Source organism: Bombina bombina, chromosome 3 (genome assembly GCF_027579735.1).
Source record: "Bombina bombina isolate aBomBom1 chromosome 3, aBomBom1.pri, whole genome shotgun sequence".
Classification (NCBI taxonomy): domain Eukaryota; kingdom Metazoa; phylum Chordata; class Amphibia; order Anura; family Bombinatoridae; genus Bombina; species Bombina bombina.
The window spans coordinates 625,961,619-625,989,004 of NC_069501.1; the positions used below are offsets into that span (position 1 = coordinate 625,961,619).

The following is a 27,386-nucleotide window of genomic DNA, read 5'->3' on the forward strand; positions in this document are numbered from 1 at the left end:
CATCAATTCCTACTTTATGGGTTTGTAAATTTTGTCCCGTCTCTTACAAGTTTTATATCGTTTTATTTAAATGAATTTGTACATATGTTCCATGCAAGGGGCATATGGAGCATACGTATGTAAAAAAAAAAAAGCCAAGCTAGTGGATTACAAATGTATGTCTAAGAACAGCTAACCCACTAATATAGCTTTGTGGCCACACATTCTTATATGATATAGCAGAACAGCCATATCATTTTCATTATATTCTAGCATAGGAAAGTGACACTTTAATTTTGCAAATCCTTTATTGCTTTGGATTTTACACAAAGGCACATTGCATATCTGAACACCAAGGAGTCACAAGGAGGATTGAAAACGGAACAGCTGTGGAGAAAACCTTTTCGGTAACACACCAGGATGCAGATTCTGAGAATCCTGGAGATAATCTTCACTCATTTGAACAAAAGCTCATAGCTATTCTCACTCTACCGTTAAGACTTATGTACTGTAGGACACAGGTGGTCGGTGTAATCCAGACCACACATGGTCATTGCAGCATGCAGGACTCACCTGGATTTGATCTTGGAACAGAGAATGTCAGATACCATTCTCATTTAGATAAGCCTACCCTGCTGTCTTTTACATAGTGAATACTTATACTGGGCAAAGCATCAAAGTTCTAACAAGGTCAATACTGAACATAATTTAGATGGTATTAGTGAGGAGAATGGATGCTGGATTTTGATGGTAAAACAGTTTAAATGTAGGAGTAATGGTATGAGGTCCCTATAGATCAGGAACCATACAGATGTGTACAAATCTTGGAGACTGCAGGATGAGCTGCTCAAGGCCCAGAGAATCAGTGTGCTGAAATGAACAAAGAAAAGCATGTGAAAAAAAAATAAAAAAATTCTAATAATGATAAAGAGCTGCAGAACACAAATAGCATCAAAGATAGAAGCAACATGAGTCAGCTACACTGCGTCAGAAAAGAAAGTGATGCCCGACAAAGACTGAAAAAAATAGCGTTATCCATCATATCTGAATGTGACAGGAAAGCAAAGCCAGGAAAACTGCAATTATAATATGAATAAAAATATTAGCATTTTATAGATGTTTTATTAAGAAAGAACAGTGCACAATAAAACACTGCACTTACCACGCACCAAAGGCGTTTAAAAATTGCACAACAGTGAGGAAGAGCCCAAGCTGGAGTTGTATTTGAGAATATTCCCTTTAACAATTTAATACATTGATTCTTTGCGAGCCCCAAAATCCACCCTTCTCCCTGCACTCAGTGTCTATGGTTCATGTCCCCAGTTTATTTCATATAAACGTAACAAGATCTTTACATCGAGCTTTGGAGAAAGCTGCCAAAATACTGGCAAAGACAACGTCCGGTGCCTGTGACGCATCTACAGCAGTGTGGATCCCATGCCGTTGGTAGTAAGACACTAGTGGCGCTGTCATTGTGTGATATGCTTCTAGCCTCGACTTTAGGGTGTTCTCATTATCATCTGAGCGTCGGATCAGTGGTTCTCCTGTTACCTGGTGGTAGAGAGAAGTAAAATGTGTGATTTTAAAAACAAAAAGATGCAACAGCACTACACGTGGTATGGGGGAGATGCTTTTATCAAAATGGATTAATTTCCTAGGCTTGAGTGCTTATGCATGAATTAACTAAAAGAACTGGAACAACATAGGAGTTGAGAAAGTATGCATTTTTTTAGCACTTCATTCTCCCCATATAAATTTGTAATTGGAACACCAATAGTAGGATGAAGTAGGTGATTTAAATTAAAATATAACCTTTATTAGTTTCATTTAAAAAAAAAAAAGGAAAGCCACACACACACACACACACACAACATACAAAGTTAAAAAAAACACAAAAAGTAGGGGCCTATAGAACGAGTCTATCAGTTGACACAGTGCTATAAACTGTGTTATTAAATTAATAAGTAGTGGATATCCTGTAGTGTTTGAATCTATACAATCAGAAAATGGAATGTATTAAGATTCCTGAGAGAACACAAAAGGAATAACTATGTATAATTTTTTGTTAAGTATCAATGTAGCTCAGTAGTAAATAGATACTTTGTAAGTTTGTCAGATGGAGAGTCTTAAATCTATTTTATTTTCCTCTTATTTACAGTAATACTGTGAATGATGGTGGAGAGAAAAAATAGCAAATTGTGCTCAAATAGATGAGCAATTGTTTGTAAAAGTAATTCTGAGTAAAGTATCTAAATTTTTTTGCTTTTAGTTGTTAGATGTCTTTTGTCATTGACTCAAGTATGAGTTGAGTTGCCTTATATCATCAATTGTTACTTGGGTTTATATTAATTTCTGAAATTGCAAGGTAGTAAATGTATACTGATTCGCAATCTATAAATTAACTGCATAAGTAATCTGATGTCTTTTATCATAGGCTCATGTGCTTTAGATTGCTTTTGTGTTTGCAATCTGTACTTAGATTTAAATTATTATCGATTAGTACCAGATAATACTATTATTTGTGAGAGTATATATAGAAAAAGTGCCCAAATTGTATCCTTTGGATTGCCTGATGTCTTTTATCATTGGCTCATGTGTTTGAATTGCCTAATATTTGTAGTCATTATTTGGGTTAGAAATCTACAATTGACTTATTGTCTGGAAATACAAAGTAATGAGCATAGGCTTGTATGCAATCTATTATTGACTTTATTAGCAGTTTAATATCTTTTACCATAGGCTCATGTGTGTACGATTGCTTTATATCTGCAATTTATACTCAGATTGTAGTTATTATCTGTTAATACTGGATGGTTGATACTAACTGATTCTGGGTCTGTTAGTTTTATTCGCAGTCTGTCGCTCTCAGAGGATGATGAGACTTATTGTATAGAGTGTGCACTGAACTTAGTTCTTAATTTAGGATTATCACACTTTATATAGAAGAGTGCTATCCGGATAGCTTTCAGTCTTTGATATATTGTGGCTAGTGAGGTTGCGAAAGGCAACAGTATATTGATTTTAGGGTTCTATATATACCTTTTGGGTAAAGATTCCAGCCTAAATATTCCCTGAGGATATAGTCCTTAATGTTAAATATCTCTATTTGCTAATGCATTAATGTCAAGTAATTTCTATATTGCTAAGGTAACGGCTGGTATCAGTTGATAGTAAAATTAAATTTTATCTAGGTATATAGATTTAACTTATAGTGATGTAATGAGGTTAATTTATCTTTGTAAAATCTCTAAGTCGCACTCTTTTATATTATCTTTATGAGTAGATAGATAGTATAGCTTTTGGACATGTCGCTTTATAATTCAGGTAAAAGCTGTTAGCTTAGAACACACACTGAAATCATTCACATCTCCGTTAAATTAAATTCTAAAAATAACTGATCACACATACCACAGATTCACACTCAGTTAAATTATAGAGAGACTTGCTGTAGCAAGTTCAGTTTGTGTCACAAGTTAGATATGACTCGTTCTATTGTATAATAAGTTAAATAGCCATGTTGCTGATTTTGAATAGCCCAAACTTAATGCTAAGTTTAAAAAGTAATGGGGGTTGAAAGAGGTTCAACACCCTCCCCTAACATGTTTCGCCGACCTAGTAGCGGCTTTTTCAAAGGTTTGAAAAAGCCGCTACTAGGTCGGCGAAACATGTTAGGGGAGGGTGTTGAACCTCTTTCAACCCCCATTACTTTTTAAACTTAGCATTAAGTTTGGGCTATTCAAAATCAGCAACATGGCTATTTAACTTATTATACAATAGAACGAGTCATATCTAACTTGTGACACAAACTGAACTTGCTACAGCAAGTCTCTCTATAATTTAACTGAGTGTGAATCTGTGGTATGTGTGATCAGTTATTTTTAGAATTTAATTTAACGGAATGATTTCAGTGTGTGTTCTAAGCTAACAGCTTTTACCTGAATTATAAAGAGACATGTCCAAAAGCTATACTATCTATCTACTCATAAAGATAATATAAAAGAGTGCGACTTAGAGATTTTACAAAGATAAATTAACCTCATTACATCACTATAGGTTAAATCTATATACCTAGATAAAATTTAATTTTACTATCAACTGATACCAGCCGTTACCTTAGCAATATAGAAATTACTTGACATTAATGCATTAGCAAATAGAGATATTTAACATTAAGGACTATATCCTCAGGGAATATTTAGGCTGGAATCTTTATCCAAAAGGTATATATAGAACCCTAAAATCAATATACTGTTGCCTTTCGCAACCTCACTAGCCACAATATATCAAAGACTGAAAGCTATCCGGATAGCACTTTTCTATATAAAGTGTGATAATCCTAAATTAAGAACTAAGTTCAGTGCACACTCTATACAATAAGTCTTATCATCCTCTGAGAGCGACAGACTGCGAATAAAACTAACTAACAGACCCAGAATCAGTTAGTATCAACCATCCAGTATTAACAGATAATAACTACAATCTGAGTATAAATTGCAGATATAAAGCAATCATACACACATGAGCCTATGGTAAAAGATATTAAACTGCTAATAAAGTCAATAATAGATTGCATACAAGCCTATGCTCATTACTTTGTATTTCCAGACAATAAGTCAATTGTAGATTTCAAACCCAAATAATGACTACAAATATTAGGCAATTCAAACACATGAGCCAATGATAAAAGACATCAGGCAATCCAAAGGATACAATTTGGGCACTTTTTCTATATATACTCTCACAAATAATAGTATTATCTGGTACTAATCGATAATAATTGAAATCTAAGTACAGATTGCAAACACAAAAGCAATCTAAAGCACATGAGCCTATGATAAAAGACATCAGATTACTTATGCAGTTAATTTATAGATTGCGAATCAGTATACATTTACTACCTTGCAATTTCAGAAATTAATATAAACCCAAGTAACAATTGATGATATAAGGCAACTCAACTCATACTTGAGTCAATGACAAAAGACATCTAACAACTAAAAGCAAAAAAATTTAGATACTTTACTCAGAATTACTTTTACAAACAATTGCTCATCTATTTGAGCACAATTTGCTATTTTTTCTCTCCACCATCATTCACAGTATTACTGTAAATAAGAGGAAAATAAAATAGATTTAAGACTCTCCATCTGACAAACTTACAAAGTATCTATTTACTACTGAGCTACATTGATACTTAAGAAAAATTTATACATAGTTATTCCTTTTGTGTTCTCTCAGGAATCTTAATACATTCCATTTTCTGATTGTATAGATTCAAACACTACAGGATATCCACTACTTATTAATTTAATAACACAGTTTATAGCACTGTCAACTGATAGACTCGTTCTATAGGCCCCTACTTTTTGTGTTTTTTTAACTTTGTATGTTGTGTGTGTGGTTTTCCTTTTTTTAAATGAAACTAATAAAGGTTATATTTTAATTTAAATCACCTACTTCATCCTACTATTGGTGTTCCAATTACAAAATGTGTGATTTATAGTTCACCCTCGTCTTGGTACAGACACCAATGACTGAACTGTTACACCATCCCCTCTATAGCTTCCGTGCACTTTTATTTTACAAGCAGTGAAACTACAAATTAGATAAAAACGGGAAGTAAACTTTTTTTTTAATCATTATGGTCTCATTTGTACACAATTAGTAAGGGGCGACAGTGACAACAGCTGTAAAGCTCTTCCTTCACTCTGTTCTGTAGCCCAAAGCAGTCCTCCATCCCCCTCTTCTATGACCGCCTGTCAGTAACTGCAGTTTTTTCAAAAAGTGTCAAAGGCTTCCTTTGTCTAATCACAGCCTGCCTGATTGCACCGTTCAACTTCATGTACCTCCCTCCAGAGTTGGATAGAGCAGGGTGCTGCTTAATCCAGTGCAGGAGTGAACTACAATAAAGTGTAACACTATTTTGAAGAAAAAACAAACGGCAGTCTCTGACAGGCGGTATAAGAGGAGGGAACGGTAGACTGCTTTGGGTTACAGAACAGGGTGGAGAGCGGTTTTAGAACTGGCAAGTCACTGCCTCTCCTACTAATTGTGCACAATTGAATAAGAAACCCCCCCCCCCCCCCCCCCCTGAAATGTATGCTTACCTTATAAATTTATTTATTTATTGACACGGTGACTCCACGGATCATCATCAGTTACAGTTGGGAATATCACTCCTGGCCAGCAGGAGGAGGCAAAGAGCACCACAGCAAAGCTGTTAAATATCACTCCCCTACACACAATCCCCCAGTCATTCGACCAAAGGGAAAGGTAGTAACACAAGGTGCCTGAGGTTTATATAAAAAAGAAACTGTCTGAATACAGGGCGGGCCGTGGACTCACCGTGTAAAGAAATAAATTTATCAGGTAAGCATAAATTTAGATTTCTTTCTAATGACACCGTGAGTCCACGGCTCATCATCTATTACTGTTGGGAACTAATACCCAAGCCAGAGGACACAGATGATAGGGGAGGGATAAGACAGGAACCTAAACAGAAGACACAACTACTTGAAGAGCCTTTCTCCCAAAAGAAGCCCCAGCCGAGGCAAAAGTATAGAATTTATAGAATTTGGAAAAAGTGTGCAAAGATGACCAAGTTGCAGCCTTGCAAATCTGTTCCACAGAAGCTTAATTTTGAAGGCCCAGGAAGAAGAAATAGCCCTTGTGGAATGAGCTGTGATTTCCTCAGGAGGTTGCTGTCCAGCAGTCTCATGCCAAGCAAATAACGCTCTTCAGCCAAAGGGAAAGTGAAGTAGCTGTAGCTTTCTGACTCTTGCGTTTCCCAGAAAAGCAAACAAACAATGCAGAAAACTGACGAAAGTCCTTAGTTGCCTAAGCAACATCCAGATTATGTAACAAGCGTTCTTTGTGAGAAGGATTAGGACAAAAAGAAGGTATGATTTCCTGATTAATATCCTTGACCGAAACAACCTTGGGCAGGAAACCAGAGCCACCTTATCAGAGTGAAATATAAGATAAGATAAGGGGAATCACACTGTAAAGCAGAGTTCAGAAACTCTCAGAGCAGAGGAAATAAGAAACAAAAAACTTTCCAAGATAACATCTTAATATTTTAAGAATGCATAGGTTCAAACGGAGCCTGTTGTAAAACTTTAACAACATGGTTAAGACTCCATGGAGGAGTAACAGGTTTAAACACAGGCCGAATTCTAACCAAGACCTGACAAAACGATTGCACGTCTGGCACATCCGCCAAGCGCTTCTGAAACAAAAACAGACCATGTCAAACTCTGACCCTTTAGAGTATTTGCCGACAAACCCTTCTCCAGACCATCCTGGAGAAAGGACAAAATCCTAGGAATCCTTACTCTACTCCAAGAATATCCTTTGGATTCACACCAATACAAGTATTTACACCAGATCTTATGGTAAATCCTGGGAGTCACAGGCTTAAGAGCCTGAATCAAGGTCTCAATTACCGACTCTGAACGCTTAGTTTTATCTAAACGTGGATTTTCAATCTCCAAGCAGTCAGCTTCAGAGAAACGAGATTTGGATGAAGGAAGGGACCCTGAAGTAGAAGGTCCTTCCTCAGAGGCAGTCTGCAAGGTGGAAAGGATGACATTTCCACTAGGTCTGCATACCAAATCCTGCAAAGCGACGCCGGGGCTATAAGAATTACAGACGCCCTCTCCTGCTTGATTCGAGCAATGACTCTTGGAAGGAAAGCAAACAAAGGAAACAGGTATGCTAGACTGAAGTTCCAAGGAACTGCCAGAGCGTCGATCAGAAATGCCTGCGTATCTCTTGACCTCGAGCCGTATCTCGGAAGTTTGGCATTCTGACGAGAAGCCATGAGATCAACCTGCGGCAGCCCCCACTTGAAGGTCAAGCTGGAAAACACATCCAAATGAAGTTCCCACTCCCCGGGATGAAATGTCTATCTGCTCAGAAAATCCACTTCCCAATTGTCCACTCCTGGGATGTGGATCGTAGAAAGACAACAGTTGTGGGTCTCCGCCCACTGAATAATTTAGGCCACCTCTGTCATGGCCAAGGAACTCTGAGTTCCCCCCTAGTGGTTGATGTAGGCTACCGAGGTTATGTTGTCCGGCTGGAATCTGATAAACCGGGCTAAGGCTAACTGAGGCCATGCCAGAAGAGCATTGAAGATTGCTCTCAGCTTCAAGATGTTTATGGGCAGGACTGACTCCTCCTGGGTCCATAAGCCCTGAGCCTTCAACGCGTCCCATACTGCTCCCCAACCTAGAAGGCTGGCATCCGTGGTCACAATCACTCAAGAGGGTCTGCGGAAGCAAGTACCCTGGGAGAGATGATCCTGAGAAAGCCACCACGGAAGAGAGAGTCTATTGACGCCTGCTCTAGATCTACACGTGGAGACAGGTCCATATAGTCCCGGTTCCATTGTCTGAGCATGCATAACTGCAGAGGCCTGAGATCGAACCGAGCAAACAGAATGATGTCCATGGAAGCCACCATCAGACCGATTACCTCCGTACATTGAGCCACTGACGACCGTGGAGAGGACTGAAGGGCAAGACAAGAGTCGAAAATATTTTTTTTCTAACCTCCGTCAGAAAAATCTTCATTAACAGGGAGTCTGATATGGTCCCCAAAAATACGACCCTTGTAGCTGGAACCAGATAACTTTTTTCCCCGATTCACCTTCCATCCGTGGGATCGAAAAAAAGACAACAAGATCTCTGTATGAGATTCTGCTTGTTGAAAAGGTGGCGCCTGAACCAGAATGTCGTCCAGATAAGGTGCCACTGTAATGCTCCAAGATCGAAGCACAGCTAAAAGAGCCTCCAGAACCTTTGAAAAAATTCTGGGAGCTGTGGCAAGGCCGAATGGAAGGGCCACAAACTGGAAATGATTGTCCAAAAAAAGGGCGAATTTCAGAAACTTGTGATGGTTCCTGTGAATGGGAACGTGACAGTATGCATCCTTTAGGTCTATGGTTGTCATGAACTGACCCTCTTGTACCAAGGGAAGAATGGAGCGTATAGTCTCCATCTTGAAGGATGGCACTCTGAGAAACTTGTTTAAACATTTTAGATCTAGGATTGGTCGAAATGTTCCCTCCGTTTTGGGAACTACAAACCGATTTGAGTAAAATCCCAGACCCCTTTCCTGAAAGGGAACTGGAACCATTACCACCAGGGCGGCAAGGTCCTTGACACAATGTAAGAACGCCTCTTATTATATGGTCTACAGATAATCTGGAGAGGATCCGGTACATCTCTTATCCAAGGAGAGATAGAGTGTGAGTGAGAGAGACCCCTAACAAGATCTACTCCCGGATTGGGGGCCAACCCTTCATGCTGACTTGGAATCAGCTTAAGGCTTTTTAGATTGCTTTCCCATATTCCAGGAAGTGTTGGCTTGATCTTGCTTGGAGGAAGGGGAGGAAGACTTGCCTTTAAAGTTACTAAAGGAACGAAAATGACTGACGTCTCTTCTGCTTATTCTTTTTATCTTGAGGAAGAAAAGAACCCTTCCCTCAAGTAATATCTGAGAATTTCCGCCAAACCAGGTCTTGCCCTTGTAAGGAATAGCCATGAGCTTAGATTTAAATGAAACATCCGCAGACCAAGACTTCAACCACAACGCCCTGTGGCCTAGGACCAAAAAAAAACAGAAATTTTGGCTCTCAGTTTAATAACCTGTAAGGAAGCATCTGTATGTAATGAAGGAATTGGCTAACTTGAGAGCCTTAATCCTGTCCCGGATCTCATCAAAAGGGGTATCCGTCTGAAGAGATTCAGACAACTCATCAAACCAGTAAGCCGCAGCGCTGGTAACAGTGGCGATACACACCGCAGGTTGCCATTGTAGACCCTGTTGGACATACATAGTAAAGCCTCCATTTTTTTTATCCATTGATCTACAAAAGAACAACTATCCTCTATGGAAATAGTAGTCCTCTTGGCTAAAGTGGAAATCACTCCTTACCTTAGGAACCGTCTGCCACGACTCCTTAATAGAATCCGCTATAGGAAACATCTTCTTAAATAGGAGATGGAGAAAAGGGACTACCAGGTCTTTCCCATTCTCGTGCAATAATCTCCGCAGCACGGGCAGGAACCGGAAAAACCTCCACCGCGGAGGGAACATCAAAGTATTTGTTCAATATACTAGACTTTTTAGGATTGACTACAATAGTCGTGTCGAAGTCGTCCAAAGTAGCCAAAACCTCCTAAAGTAATAAGCAAAGGTGTTCTAGCTTAAATCTGAAGGATACCACTTCAGCATCAGAAGGAGGAATTACACTGTCTGAGATTTTCCCCCTCAGATGCTACCAACGTGTCTTCTTCCTCAGGCTTCTTGGAAAGGACACTCTTGATAGCCAGAACTTGATCAGAAACCTTACCGTTTCCTTAAATTTCCTTTTACGCCTTCCCTGCAACATGGGGAAAGCTGACAAGGCCTCAGATACCGCAAGCAATGTATTGTAGAGAAAATCCTACAGGATTGTAAGAGGGAACACAGGGTACTGTATGTGGAGACTGAAAAAGTTGGGACATATGAGGAGAAAGTTGCGACATATCTGCAACAGGAGACACCTGAACAGCATTTGCCTGGGAGAATGGTGGCTTATGGTCAAATATTTTATCTCTATACTTAAAGTTCTCTCAATGCATGAGGAACAAAAAGGAACTGGGGGTTCCACCTGAGCATCAAAACATAACTGAAAAGCAGGAACTTTGTCTGGGATAATGGTTTAAAAAGCCTCTTGATCAATCTTATGTAATAAATAAGTAAAAATGTTATTTGAAAATAAAATGTGTACTGTGTCTTTAAATAGAAATGTGCGTTAGCACAACAAACCAAATATACCTCAGGCTACCTATACACCTCAGTACCTACCTGTCCTGCAGCTCCCAGAGTGACTTCCTTCACAGAAGAAACAATCCCCTTTTCAAATACAGAGCCCTAACTGCCGGGGAAAAAAATGGCTTACAACAGTAATCTCCATGACCAAAAGTTAAAGTATAAAAATTACTATAAACACACTGAGACACCAAAAATCACCTCACAGTCTCAATGCCCAAACTGCCTAAAAGAAGCCCCAAACAAAGGTTTAATAAAGTCCCATATTAAATAAGACAGCTTTTAGCTGTAACAAGTGCCAGCAATCTCCTTGCAAAAGAAAATTAAAATGGCACTTACCTGAAACTGCTGTCCGGCAGCAGGACAGCTGACCTGGTTTGAGAGGGTGCAACACCTCACATGGACCTGTGAAGAGAGAAAAACTGAGTAAACCTACTCAGGTTTTCTAGTTAGGGCAGCAGATTGAGAAAACGCCGTGAGGATTGTACCTCACAAGTTCTCAAAAGCCACCACTGCCCTACTGAAGAGACTGATGTGGACTAGGCTAGACCCCAGAAAGTAACAGAGTAAAAAAAAAAAAAAAATCTTGATTGAAGAAAACTCAGACACCTAAACTTCATTGTGGGATTGTGGGATTATGAAAGAACATTTGTGGGATTATGAAAGAACATTTTGGGGGTTTTATGTCCCTTTAAAAGCAGTTTCCATGCTTAAAAGGGAAATGAAACCCAAAATTTTTTTTCCATGATTTAGGTAGAACGTACAATTTTAAACAACTTTCCAGATTACTTCTATTATCAAATTTGCTTCTCTCTCTTGGTATCATTTGTTGAAGGAGCAGCAATGCACTACTGGTTTGTAACTAAACACATGGGTGAGCCAATGAAGATATAGATATATACAGAAACCAATCAGCAGCTACAACCTAGGTTCTATGCTGCGCTGCTCCTGAGCTTTCCTTGATAAACCTTTCAGCAAAGGATAACAAGAGAAGTAAATTAAATATAGACGTAAATTGGAAAGTTATTTAAAATGGTATTCTCTATCTTAATAATGAAATAACATTTTGGGTTTCATGTCCAATGTTGCTCTGTATTGTTCTCTACATAAGCCACTCATGTTAAGTGCACCCATACATATTACATGCCAAACGGGGCTTTCTTGGGATACCTTAAATGGGTACATAAAAAAACTTTTTTTGCAGTTTTAATGTCTAACAGTTTCTACAAAACTAATGTAGCTAAAGAAAAAAAAAAATCCTCAAAATAGATTGTTTTGTCAAGATTTAGTGAATACCCCATAAGTCTAGGTTTCCAAAAAAATAAATTTCAGGGAATATAGGCCAAATACAACAAGAATGGAATTAGTTTAATGCTATCCAAATGTATATATTTGCAAAAACTAGACACCTCAGGGTATTTAAAATATAACTTACTTGTAGTTCTTTAAAGTGACAACTTCAATAATAAAGTGCAAATGAACTATTCTGGTAACAGCTGATGTTGAATCTTTATATACTAACATCAAAAACAAGGGGAAGAAACTATAAAGTATTTTCTCAACACAGTTCAAACTGATAATGAACTATATAATCATTTTACAACAGTTATTACATTTCATTTTGAATTCCAACTTTACCTTTCAAGATCAATTCTATCTTCAAGTTACGGCCATGGGCATAGCATGTGCCCCAACATATGTCAATTTGTTCCTAGGCTGGTGGGAACAACGCCAAGTATTCTCCCATACAAATGATCACTTTACAAAACACATACTGATATGGACAAGATATCGATGACATCATCTTTATATGGGAGGGCCCAGAAAATGAATTGCTTGAATTTATGAAACAACTAAAATGTTAATGACATCAATCTGACTTTAAATCATGAATTCAGTTTCCAAAAGGTTCTTTTTCTTGATCTCACCATCTATTAAAGAATCAGATGGATCTATCTCAGCATCTTTGTATAGGAAACCTACTGCTACAAATACACCTTTACACTCTTCAAGTGTTTATGCATTTAGCACTATAAAAGCAATTCCAAAAGGAGAATTTTTAAGACTCAGACGTAATTGCACTAACAGTAGCACCTACAAAAATGAGTCAATTAAATTAAATGTCAAGACTGAAAGCCAGGTGTTACAGTAATAGATAATTAAAAAAGCGAGAAATTACGCTTTAAAAACTCAACGAGAAAACCTATTAACACCAAAGAACAAAAGTAATGATAATAAAATCAGGTTAATCACAACTTACAACCCACAAATGCCAGAAGTTATAAAAATCATGAACAATAAATTGGCACATCTTATTACAAGATAAACTCACAGCCAGTCAAGTAAGGCACTAAAATTAATTTTGGATACAAGAGACCAAAAAAAATTGAGACAATCTTGCAGGGAAGGCAATATTACTGAAAATGGAATGTAGATGGATTCATCTGCTAAACTCAGTAAGACCTTATGGTCTTAATGATTTCAACAACTACAATGTATTTCTCTAAATAAAGATATGCTTTTATGAGCTAACAAGAGTGTATTCACTTATACCAATAGGCTCTAATATCACTCTCGTTCTCCCCTTATTTATTTATTTTTAGTCCTGTGTAAGATTTACAAACAGATACAATTTTATTTAATTATTGAATTTTGTTTGCAGTCAGTCACTTATCACATTCTCCCAATGGTGCGATTTATCCTCACACATTTTTTTACCCTTTAAGTACATTCTTAATTTTCACTTAGAGCACACACACACATAATATACCAATTTTCGTATCAATTGTCAATTATATGTCACAGCCAGAATAATTTTTATATCTTCAAGACTGTATTAAGAATGACTAATTCACAAAAAGCTTAGTTCTTAATCATTATTTTGCACTTTTGTTCTTATTTGAACATTCCGTATTTTTCTTTCACTCTAGTTTTATTTGTTTAAAATCAACATCCCTTTTATATAATTGTTTCAGTACATTTACAAGTTTACAATCTAGTTTAAATTTTAATATTTTATTACTCACAATTATGAGCATAAGGAGTCAATATCCCCATGCTAGGCGCACCAACTGTAAAGCTCCTCTATTGCGTCACTCACCAATCAGAACTCAGTAGGCGGGTTTTTCAAACCAATAACCAGTGCTGTCAAATGGCGTGCCCGAGCCCTCGGAGGAAGCGTATAGTGAAACGCGACCGCGTCAGGGGCACTTTTTTTTTTTTTAACTGCACTCTGTTTGAAGCTAAATATAGAACGTATTAAGTTTTAAAAATTGTGGCTTAAAAATACTGCTGTTTTGAAATGGGTGAAAGGATGGGAAGGGTATTACAATAATAATTTTTAAGGAACGGCTACTCTACCCCAATACAGGGGATACAGGGCATTGATCCCAATTAGAGGTCTCTCTTTAATAAATTACTGTTATCTTATACCACCTATCACACTATTCCTCTGGATCTATGCAGAGTTTAGTAACATTGTAATACAAACAACAAGTTTCTACAACGGAGCCGTGTTTTTAATGGTTTATTCTGGCACACTACAATAGTTCATTTGCACTTTATTATTGAAGCTATCATTTTCAAGAACTACAAGTAAAAGTTATATTTTAATGTGTATTCATTAATCCATGTGCTGAAAGATAATTCTTTTTCCCCTATCTCTCTGATAGGGTTTTTTTCTGAAAATATTAATTGCCACATGCTCAAAGCACACTCCTGACAGTTTACCTCTCCAAAAAAAAAAAAAAAAAAAAAACACTGACAAGGTCAGTCAGGAGATAGTTTTTTGCCTTGTAAGGACCGTCTCAGTTTGTTGTTATAACCACAGGGTATTTACCTAGAGGAATTTTGACACTTAACAGTTGCTAAGGATAGAATGAAAAAAATAAAAACTTAAGGAATTAAAAAAAAAAAAATATGGGTTCAGTGTCCCTTTAAATCCTATTTTTTTCCTTTTGTGATTCAGATAGAGCATGAATTTTTAAGCAACTTTCTAATTTATTACTATTATCAAATGTTCTTTAATCTCTTGGTATCTTTATTTGAAATGCAAGAATGTAAGTTTAGATGCCAGCCCATTTTTGGTGAACAACCTAGGATGTCCTTGCTAATTGGTGGATAAATTCATCCACCAATCAAAAACTGCTGTCCAGAGTTCTGAACCAAGAAAAAAGCTTAGATACCTTCTTTTTCATATAACGATAGCAAGAGAACGAAGAAAAATTAATAGGAGTAAATTAGGAAGTTGCTTAAAATTGTATGCTCTATCCGAATCCCGAAAGAAAAAAATTTGGGTTCAGTGTCCCTTTAATAAAGTTAAAACAATGGCTTGTGACTGGCTGAGACTAATTCAATTACCATGCGGGCACTTTATTGGGCCAGTATCTAGGCTCCATTTTAAGTATACAATCACTGGAAGTGGCTGTCACAGTGATTTTATAAACAGTAACAATCACTAATGCAAACAACTGACAGACATGGGACTGCTGGCCTGGGGTGGCCTCCGTAGAGCTATTTGTGCACTGCCTCACTGCTGAGGATATGGCGTCGGCATTAAAAGGGCTAGGCTATAAAGAAATAGAGGACAGCTATTAGTCATCATACCTATAGGGTGCCTGTGCTACTGTACCTAAATTTACCTATTAAAGGTCTATCCAACTGAGCCCTTTTTAGTCTGCAAGCAGCACTTTTGACTGCTGAGATAATTTCCACCGTCTTCTCCAGGTCATGGCAATGGTACATAGAAAGTAGGGAGTCTCCCTTACACACGAACTTTACAACAATATTTCAAATTATCCTATAAGAACGAGTTCAGTTTTAAGTAAGATGTCTCCGGCACTATATAAAATGTATCCTTTTTCTTGGTACTGAAAATTGTGTCTTTATTCAATTGCAATGGCTTAATCTTTAACCCTTTAAACCTTTTCATCACCCCAGTGCTGAGATAATTGAGCTTTTTTGCTACCTACATTTAAACCCTAATGTAAGTCAAATTTCAGTGAGTGAACCACACAAATTATATACGTTTTTTCAACAGATTCACAATATACAATTATGTTTATAATTCATGGCATGTGTGATATTATCGGCAAAAACTAAAGATAAAGTATATGTTTTTTACATAGTTTTAGTAAATAATACTGAAAATGGCCCTTTGCGACTGCTGTTACTGTGATCACCTTACTAAATTGTCATCAAGGGTCACATGTGAAATAGGGAGCCAGACCCATAAAGGGCTTTTGGGGGTTGTAATAAAAGATGAGGCCCCATTGTGCAGTACAGAAATAAAAGGTGTTCACTGTTACCACAGGGATCATCTGACTATACAGAAAAAAAATCTTTTTTTTGAGAGGGACTTCTCTGCAATAAAATAAACTTTATTAGGGGTCTGTAAACCTACCAGATTTTTTTTAATTTTTTTTATTGTGCACATAATATAACATCCTCAAGCAAAAGTTTTTTTACTTTAATTTTTATTTTATTTGTTATTACTGCTGCAAGACAAGCAGAACATTTTCTTTCAAATAAGGGGTCTTGGAGCGCCCTTGCAGCTACAGGTGCACCATGGCCCAGCCCCTTTGAAACGTCACCATGTGTTACGTGGTGATGTCACCTGCACTCCCATGAACCCTGTAGTGCTGAGATGCAGAAAACAGCATTTGACTAGTGATCCCTCTGCATGATGAAAAGGGCTCGCCATGCACCTACAGGCTGTGATGTGCATGACTAGCATAGTTAAGACTAAACAGAATAAGTTTTACAAAAAAAAAAAAAAAAAAAATGTAAATGTTTTGTTTATTAGCAAAGGTATCAATAGCCTATCACATCTTCTTTAGTTTCCATGGGTGTATTATATTAGACTATACTCACATCATCTATCATGTGCTCCTTGGGAGGATTGAACTCTTCATGGTATGATCGCCCACTGGATGGGTGAATGAGCCTGTGACATATGTGAGAAGAGATCCGATAAGAATAGAAGGACCTAATGGAGAGATTAGTTTTGCAAAGAGAGAAATAAAAGGCAGACTACATGGGACAAGCCCTCACCTTCCACATATCCTTCGCACAAGCAAGGAGTCATCCACGCTGAACTCAATCACAGAGTCTAGCTTCTCCTGACGCTTTTCCAAAAGGTCATCCAACTGAGAAACCCAAAACAAAAAGGAAACGGTTATACACAAAAATGGAATCCCATCTTCTATAACAGTGATTATACAGATTACAGGGTTTCCTATCTGCATGTTAAAGGACACAGGAAAAAAAAAAATTAAAAATGCATAAAAACAGCAATGGAGTGAAGACATAAAAAGGGATATGAAACCCAGAATATTTCCTTTTATGATTTAGACAGAGCATACAATTTACTTCTATTATCAAATTTGCTTTGTTCCCAATGTATTCTTTGTTAAAGAGATACCTAGGTAGGTGTCTGGAGCACTACATGGCAGGAAATGGTGCTGCTATTTAGTGCGCTTGCAAATGGATAACATTCTTGCAAAACTGCTGCCATATAGTGCTCCAAACACGTGCACGCTCCTGAGCTTTTGTCAACAAAACATACCAAGAGAATTAAAGGAACATTAAGCACAAATTACAAGCTGCACAATAATGTACCTTCATATCGGAGAAGAATTTTGCAATGACTAATGTTGCTCTATTTTGTCACATGAGCATATTGTTTTAGGTTTTTTTTCCTTTTCACTTTCCCTGTCCCCCAGATCAAAAGAACCAATCACAAATACGGCATGAACTAGGTTTGCACATGTGCAGTTAAGGAAAGACTGGGGTAGCCTGCCCTCTACTCTTAAGGTGGTTTAGCACAGATTCATCTTAGTTACTTAGTAATAATTTAACAGGTATTTTAACATATATACTTATATTTAGTTATTAGATGGGATTAGGAAGAAATATATATATATATATACAGTATCTCACAAAAGTGTGTACATACCTCACATTTTTGTAAATATTTTATTATATCTTTTCATGTGACAACACTGAAGAAATGACACTTTGCTACAATGTAAAGTAGTGAGTGTACAGCCTGTATAACAGTGTAAACTTGCTGCCCCCTCAAAATAACTCAACACAGCCATTAATGTCTAAACCATTGGCAACAAAAGTGAGTACACCCTAAGTAGAAATGTCCAAATTGGGCCCAATTAGCCAATTTCCCTCCCCGGTACATGTGACTTGTTAGGGTTACAAGGTCTCAGGTGTGAATGGGGAGCAGGTGTGTTAAATTTGGTGTTATCGCTCTCACATTCTCTCATACTGGTCACTGGAAGTTCAACATGGCACCTCATGGCAAATAACTCTCTGAGGATCTGAAAAAAAGAACTGTTGCTCTACATAAAGCTGGCCTAGGCTATAAGAAGATTGCCAAGACCCTGAAACTTAGCTGCAGCACAGTGGGAAAGACCATACAGCGGTTTTACAGGACAGGTTCCACTCAGAACAGCTGTTGAGTAGACAAGTGTGTGCACAGCTTGGAGCACTATATGACAGCAGTTTTGCAAGAATCGTTTTAACAACGCTATATATCTATAAGAGCACTAAATGCAGAAGTGTTTGCAGATATGTAGTGCTCTAGATAAGTGCATGATACCTACAATGAACAGAAAAATTTGATAATAGAAGTAAAATGGACATTATTAAAATTGTATGCTCTGTCTGAAAAACAAGCAAAAAAATAGTGTTTCATATCCCTTTAATCTGTAACAGTGTGAAAATTAACAATCCTATCGGCTTTTAAAAATGAAACAAAGATCCTAGAAACACTAAAAAAAACACAATGCCTTTCATTCACTGAACAGATGTTTAAACCATTTGCATCCTTTTGAAACATACAGTTTACCACCATTCTTATACTTCAGAAAAATTAGTATCCGAATGCAATTTATCAATTCCCTTCTCGGTTCTAATGTGTTTGTAAAATCAGTAGGTGTTTAACACTAAAGGAGCCAGGTACAGGAGTGCTTGGCAAAAATAAAGGCGATGCAGAGTAGTTTGGTTACATTGTTCTGAAAGAAATTCTGTTAATTTCAGACATTATAAATTTGCAGCATTACAGGAGAGTCAGATCTCGCAATTCCCCACCGCCATTTTGTCACCATTTAATGACTTTCCCAGATTATTTTTAACCATCCATCTAAGCGGATATGAGAGATCTCCACTCCCTCTGTGTCTTTACCATCTCTGCTTGTTTCACAGTGCGGGGGAATCCATCCAAGAGAAATCCCTTCTGACAGGGAGGAGTATCCAGGTTCTTTTCAATCAGCTCCACCACCATTTCATCACTAACCTGAAAACAAAATCAATCACATTAGGATCCATTCATACACAGCAAACACAAGCAGGCAGAAGGCACTGGTGCACTCACCAATTTACCCGCATCCATAGTGGCCTTCAGACGTGTACCGAGTTCTGACCCTGATGCTACCATGGCTCTCAGCATATCCCCAGTGGCAAGGTGGCACACACAGTATTTTTCAGCGAGCTTTGGAGCCTACAAGAGAACAAGCTTGTGATCAATAAACTGTGCCAACTCAGTGGTAAATCAACAAGACAAAATGGTAGCTGCATCTGTCAGCCACACAAGGGTGTATAGAGATTTATTATAGGTTAACATTAAGCAGAAAACAGCATCTTACTTGTAGATAAATCTCTGTATTCAGAATAAAAAGTGCATGTAACTAAAAATGTTCTGAATAAAAGGTCTGGAATGACCCTTCTGTTTAAATTGTTTTCATCTCAATGCCACAAAATATTTATGTTTTTACATTTTAAACTATGTATTTCTATTATTAAACCTACTTTGCTCTCTTGGTATCTTTTATTGAAAGGCAGGTAGGCTCAGTAGCATTCACCAGTCTGGAGCACTATATGTCAGCAGTTTTGCAAGAAAGATTTTAACAAGATTATACATTTGCTAGAGAACTAGAAGGCAACAGTGTCTTACCATGTGCACACTACCTACCTAGGTATCCTGTTCAACAAACAATATAATGAGAACAAAGCAAGTTTGATAATAGAAGTCAAATGGAAATAGTATGCTCTATCTGAACAATGAAAGAAATTCTGGGTTTTGTATCACTTTTTCATCCTCTCACAATCTATCATCTCAGCACATGAAGTTAAAATGCCATTATAGATCATATTTATAGTTAAAAATAAAAACAGTAGAGCTGTACATATTAGATAGATATGGGCTAATCTGGAGATGAAAGGCTATAAAAAAAAACTTCCTCCATCTTGACAGAGAAAGAGTAAAGGTTGATAAAAGTTATATGAAACTTAGGAGGCAGAGAAAAGTAGGTTATATTAGGGATACGGTATTTGCCAAGCTCAGATAAAGAATCAGTTTCCCTGACATCTATTTTTAGGCCTCCTGGCGATCATGAACCTTAAAAGTATCCCCCCCCCCCCTTTTTTTTAGAATTTGGACAAGAAGTTTTACAAATATCCAAATGTTCTGAGTGCTACCTTCAAACTCAAACTCTACATAGTGATGAATGAACTACTTAAAGTACAGTAAACTGTGAGAGAAATACTGTGCATAGACTCAAAGGATCATGCGGTAAATAGGTGATCCCTACTGACAAACAGGAACAGCTATAATGTTTTCCAGACATGAAAAAAAATAGCACAAATAAATTTGGGTGAATGGTTAATCACAGTGGAAACTATACAGAAGTAGCTGAAACATTTAGGCAGTCACTAGTTCTGAAAAACAAAATGCAAGGAAAGGTCAAGCCATACTAAATTATATAGTTTATTTGTACCAGTTTCCTCACTTTTAACGATGTAGCCATCCTTCAACCCATGACCTCTTAATCCTAAAGGAATAGACAGAGACAAAAGAATCTGGGGTAGAAGCCACTAGTTGTGCCATGACTGAGCAATATCCATCTATACTGCAGTTAGTAAGTTTATTGTTCAGCTGTCAAAGAAACATGATCGATACAAACGCTGCTACCAAGTTACAAAAATATATGTAACTGGCACCTCAATAAGCTCTTAAAGGGATGCTATAACCATTTTTATATACAGTGGATATAAAAAGTCTACACACCCCTGTTTAAATGTCAGGTTTCTGTGATGTAAAAAAAAAAAGGACAAAAACTAATAATTTCAGAACTTTTTCCACCTTTAATTTGACCTATAAGCTGTACGACTTAATTAAAAAAACAAACTGAAATCTTTTAGGTGGCGGAAAGTAAACAAAAAAAACTAAAATAATATGGATGCATAAGTGTGAACACCCTCTTATAACTGGGGATGTAGCCGTGTTCAGAATTAAAGGGACATAATACTCATATGCTAAATCACTTGAAACTGATGCAGTATAACTGTAAAAAGCTGACAGGAAAATATCACCTGAGCATCTCTATGTAAAAAAGGAAGATATTTTACCTCACAATCTCCTCAGCTCAGCAGAGTAAGCTCTGTGTAAAAAGTTATACTCAGCTGCTCCCAGCTGCAGGTAAAGAAATTTAAAAAAATGAAGAAATGAACAGCAGCCAATCAGCATCAGCAGTGCTGAGGTCATGAACTCTTACTGTGATCTCATGAGATTTCACTTAACTCTCATGAGATTTCATAGTAAGCTTCCTTTACCTGATTGGTGAAATAATATGAGAGTGCACGATGCTAGTCCCTTCAGATGTCCCAGGACAAACACACTAAAATGCTGCTTAGAAATCCTTTACAATGGGAGGTGGCTACTGAGGAACTTTTGAAGTAAAATATCTTTCTTTTTTACATAGAGATGTTCAGGTGATATTTTCTAATCAGCTTTTTACAGCTATGCTGCATCACTTTCAAGTGTTTAAACATTTGGGTATTATGGCCCTTTAAGCAATCACATTCAAATTCAAGTTAAATAGGAGTCAGTACACACCTGTCATCATTTAAAGTGCCTTTGATTAACCTCAAATAAAGTTCAGCTGTTCTAGTAGGTCTTTCCTGACAGTTTCTTAGTCGCATCCTACAGCAAAAGCCATGGTCCGCAGAGAGCTTCCAAAAGAATTTTCAGGGCATTAGATATACCATGGAACACAGTGAAGACAGTCATCATCAAGTGAAGAAAATATAGTGCAACAGTGACATTACCAAGAACTGGATGTCCCTCCAAAATTGATGAAGACGAGAAGAAAACTGGTCTGGGAGGCTGCCAAGAGGCCTACAGCAACATTAAAGGATCTGCAGGAATATCTGGCAAGTACTGGCTGTGTGGTGCATGTGACAACAATCTCCCGTATTCTTCATATATGTCTGAGCTATGGGGTAGAGTGGCAAGACAGAAGCCTTTCTTACAAAGAAAAACATCCAAAGCCTGGCTAAATTTTGCAAAAACACATCTGAAGTCTCCCAAAAGCATGTTGCAAAAGGTGTTCTGGTCTGATGAAACCAAAGTTGAACTTTTTGGCCATAATTCCAAAAGATATGTTTGGCGCAAAAACAACACTGCACATCAACAAAAGAACACCATACCCACAGTGAAGCATGGTGGTGGCAGCATCATGCTTTGGGGCTGTTTTTCTTCAGCTGGAACTGGGGCCTTAGCCAAGGTAGAGGGAATTATGAACAGTTCCAAATACCAGTCAATATTGGCACAAAACCTTCAGGCTTCTGCTAAAAAGCTGAACATGAAGAGGAACTTCATCTTCCAGCATGACAAAGACCCAAAGCATACATCCAAATCAACAAAGGAATGGCTTCACCAGAAGAAGAATAAAGTTTTGGAATGGCCCAGCCAGAGCCCAGACCTGAATCCGATCAAAAATCTGTGGGGTGATCTGAAGAGGGCTGTGCACAGGAGATGCCACCACAATCTGACAGATTTGGAGTGTTTTTGTAAAGAAGAGTGGGCAAATCTTGCCAAGTCAAGATGTGCCATGCCGATAGACTCATACCCAAAAAGAGTGCTGTAATAAAATTAAACGGTGCTTCCACAAAGTATTGGTTTAAGAGTGTGCAAACTTATGCAACCATATTAATTTTTATTTTTACTTCTCTTAACCTAAAATATTTCAGTTTATGTTTTTCAATTGAGTTGTACAGTTCATAGGTCACATTAAAGGTGAAAAAAGTTCTGAATTGATTTATCTTTGTCTCATTTTGTTAAATCATAGAAACCTGACATTTAAACAGGGGTGTGTACACTTTTTATATCCACTGTATGCGTAGTATAGGGCAACAATTACATCCTGCATTGTAAAAGTTCTGCATACAAATTCAATGAGGGCCGACAATACTTGCGTATGTATGTCCTTGTTTGCTGTGACCAGTTAGGGACAAATAAAAATGAGTTCTTATAGCCATCAAGCAGTCCCTGTGTAAAAGAATGCAGCATCAGAGTTCTTTATTCTTCGGTAAGCACTCCAGCCTATCTAGGCGCAGTGGAAAAACCCACAATAAAATTAGAGGTAATGCAGGAAAAATAGATTACGTATTGCAGTTTTTGTTTTGTTTTTTATATTGCATTGAATTTAATACCAATTTAAAAAGTTTTAGGCCAATTTATTGAACCACTTTATAATTATCATTTATAATTATAAGACCGTACGGGCTTATAATAATATGTATGGTCTTTCCTTTTACCTTTGAAGCAAAATGAGGACTCAAAAGAAACTTAAATTTGCAAAGGATAGAAAGGTAAAAACTGAAAATGTACATGGGTGCGTTTCAGTTTTAAACAGAAACATTTTTGCAATATAATTCCATAACAAAAATGCTTCTAGTAAAAGTTATTACTGTGGAATATGCACATATGCTGGGGGGGACGGGACTGTGCACTAGTATTCAAGCTCAGTGAGCTGGCAACGGTGTGTATTGTGTCTGTTTGTGAAGACTTAAAGGGACAGTCTACTTCAAAATTTTTATTGTTTAAAAAGATAGATAATCCCTTTATAACCAATTCAACCGTTTTGCATAACAGTTATATCAATATACTTTTTTACCTCTGTGGTTACCTTGTAGCTGCAGACTTACCCTTTATCTCAGTGTTATTTATATTTTAGCCAATTAATGCTGCCCGTGACTAACTCTACGTCGGTGAGCACAATGTTATCTATAAGGCACACATGAACTAGCAATGTCTTGCTTTGAAACGTTATAAAAATGTGAAGATAAGAGGTGGTCTGTATTGGCTTAGAGACAGGCAGAAATTTAGAGGTTTAAAACTACATAAATATAACAAAGTTGGTCGAGCAAAGCTGGGGAATTGGTAGTAAAAGGCATTATCTATATATTTAAAGTTTGTGGAGTAGACTGTCCCTTTAATCTGTGTCATACAAGTCACTGTTAACTCCCTGAGACAGTGTAGTGTTTGAATACTCGTGCACAGGCCCTCACAGATTGCGTTTGTATGCTGCGGAAAACAGTAATAAAACTTTTACTAGATACATTTTTGTTAACTGAAGTTTATTGCAAAACTGTTTCTATTTAAGATTGAAATACAATTAAAGGGATACTAAACCCAAATTATTTCATTCATGATTCCGATAGAGCATACAACTTTCTAATTTACTCCTATTATACAGTTTTCTTTGTTCTATTGCTATCTTTATTTAAAAAAAAAGCAGGAATGTAAAGCTTAGGAGCCGGCCTATTTTAGGTTCAGACCCTGGATAGCACTTGCTTATTGGTGGCTACATTTAGAGACCAATCAGCAAGTGTAACCCAGGCGCTGAACCAAAAATGGGCAGTCTCCTAAGCTTTACATTCCTGCTTTTAAAATAAAGATAGAAAGAGCAAAGAAATTTGATAATAGGAGTGAATTAAAAAATTGCCTGCTCTATCTGAATTCTTAAAAGAAAAAACAAAATTGGTTTAGTAGCCCTTTAAATTGGCTGTGCTTACAGTGACAGTAAAAGTATAGAATAATAGTATATAAGTCTGCACATAGTGCAGAATTATATAACATTATCTTAGCGGTAACTTCATAAATTAAAAGCATTGCCAGTTGTTTTTTGTGTGTAAAGTTGGACTCCGCTTCAGGCTCTACTGAATGGGCCTTGGATTTCCAAAGCGCTTTACTGGCTTGCTGGCTAGTCACAGCACGCACAATTGCGCTATTGGACTAAATGTAGCTCGCTCCCGCCCTGGTCTCTCTTTATGCTTACTGGTGAAGAGGAACAACACATGTTTCAGTGTGCCACATCAAAGTTTAAAGGAAGATTCCTTCATGTCCCTTTAAAAAGATATTAAATAAAAGTTACTTTATCAGTTATTTCACAGCTGCCCCTGCCTGGCCAGAGTAGATAACATGTTTTAAGACTAGGAACACTTAGGTTACAACTTGGCAGCACCCATTACTTTATAGAAACTAACATTTCACTGATATTTCTTCAATATTTAAACATCTATTTGCGCTTTAAACAAAAAACATGCATATTATTGTCAGGCTAGTTTTCTATATTTGGTACTTTTCCCATAATTTCTTTAAAGTGAAGTTCAAGTCCGCCTCTATAGTTAACATTTTTGACATTTATTTTTGAAAATAGTATAATGTTCATTCATCATTTTTCCTAATACTAATCTTGTCGCTTTAAATTTTAATATATATTTACCTTCGGTATTGCTTCAATTGTCCGCCCGACATTTCTTACTTTTTGATTGACAGTTTTTCCTACAGCCCTCACCTATCACTTTACTTACCCCGTGGCGTCCTGCCCCTTTTTTCGTTCGTCATCATCCACTATTGCGCATGCGTATTCAACCGTGTGTCATCCTAATCACAATGCTCGTTCACACTATCATATATATATGAAATCAAAGACGGACTGAAATTGTAAACGCATGCGCAAATGAAGCCGTAATACGCATATCGAAGCGCTTGTTGTGCATGCGCTTTGTACAGAAGATTTCAGCTTCTTCTTACGCTACATACGTCATTGTAGCCAAATAAGGAAGTGGACCGGGGGAGGAGTAAGAGTGAGAAAAAACTGTATACTTTAAATTTTTACATTTATTTGGAAAACAAACTTAGCGACTGTGCTATTGAGCTGTTAATGTTTAAAGGGGTGATGAGCAGAGAGGTAAAATTGAACTTCACTTTAAAACATAAAAGTCAAAGACAGAAACACTTAACCATTGCTCTGCAGTCTGCACATTGTATTCAGGAGCATTGTAGTAAAAGGGTAAAGGGGTATTAATGTGATACTTCTGTGTTTCCATAGAAATCAACCCATACTATTCAAATATCAAAATCTAGTTCTCTCAAGAGCGGAGATAAAGTATGTATGTCTGACATTCTATAGATCTTCTGTAGTAGGTAGAATAAAAAGAGTTGGCAGAATAATTGCACTGGGTTTTATTATTTCACCCTCAGGGCACATATCTTATGTCAGGTTATATCACTGCACCGTACAAGGAATTCTGCATATAATACACTGCCCGTCAGACACTACAGTGAGTGTATTGTGTGTAATTATTATTCAATGCTCTCCTGTTGGGTTAGTTCACAAATGTGTGTTTACATAGGATTCGACTATGACTGTTGCTGAAGAACTAAAACTACACAACAGACAATGCAGAGGGAGGCGCGCCCCATACATTGCTACAAGGTGACCTGTGTCACAGGAACTGCCGCTGTGGCATATTCTGATATGAGGAACTGATCACTGACACCACATTGCTCCCTGCAGATAACTACCAGACAATTCATGGTTTATACAAAGATCTATGAGTTGTAAACCAGTAAACTGTATTGAACCGTATGATGTGAATTGTGCAATAATTCTATGATTCTAAATTAAATATGTAGGTAAAGATGGTATTAAACCACGCGATTTACATCTGCCGACATATATACATAGACGTGAGCTTTTTACCTGGGTCCCCTTTCCGGCTCCGGGGGGCCCGAGTAGAATGGCTCGGATTCCATCCATTACCGAACTTCTCTCAGAACCCTCTCTAGGAGCCATGACCATTCAATCACCTACAGCCCGTATTACAGCTAAGCACAGTCCACACAAAAAAAAAATCCCGCCCCTTGCATTCGGATTGGACTATTACTATGGCGCGTCCATCTCTATTGGATGGTCAGAGGGTAGAAGGCACGTCAGTCAATCACCCTATTTAGTCGGGTAGTTGTAGATTGGAAGATATTCACAGAAAGGGCCGAACCAGAAAGGTCGGAAGCGGAAATATGTCCAGGAGACACACTGATCGGAGAAACACGTGGTTTATGGTGGGCGGGGCACAGGAATAAGATATGCTAACAGCCAGATGTGTGCAATTTTCAAACTACTGACAGTCTGAATACGGAGGGGAGGGAGAGCTAATGGTCCTTGCTATATAGGTTTCTTGTTTCAAATAATAAAGTGTCCTAAATAATGTTATATACAATGTTAATTTATATTTATCACCATTTCTATACCACCTTTATAATAATTTTTGACCTTTCTTAATTCGTATACCACCTTAAGAAGCATTTAAGAATTTTTACAAATTCTAAGTATCCAATTGATAACTTTTTGAGAATAGACTAATGGTTTGATATTACTACCTTAAAGGGACACTAAACCCAATTTTTTTCTTTCATGATTCAGGTAGAGAATACAATTTTAAATAAC

General features: G+C 37.4%; 1 protein-coding gene across 2 annotated transcripts; it reads right to left on the reverse strand.

The window, feature by feature from the left end:
- Positions 1 to 268: 268 nt before the first annotated feature.
- On the reverse strand, positions 269 to 26,799 carry AK2 (adenylate kinase 2). 2 transcript variants are annotated; one of them, XM_053707283.1, is made up of 7 exons: positions 26,643 to 26,799; positions 19,187 to 19,312; positions 18,998 to 19,108; positions 16,852 to 16,946; positions 16,672 to 16,744; positions 1,335 to 1,530; positions 269 to 849 (listed from the first exon to the last, which is right to left on the reverse strand). In XM_053707283.1, exons 1-7 carry the CDS (start codon positions 26,739 to 26,741, stop codon positions 842 to 844), a joined length of 708 nt encoding a protein of 235 aa, XP_053563258.1. In that variant the 5' UTR covers positions 26,742 to 26,799; the 3' UTR covers positions 269 to 841. The 2 variants fall into 2 exon arrangements, with proteins under 2 accessions (XP_053563258.1, XP_053563257.1); XM_053707282.1 differs by lacking the exon at positions 269 to 849 and having other exon boundaries at positions 1,082 to 1,530.
- Positions 26,800 to 27,386: the final 587 nt, after the last annotated feature.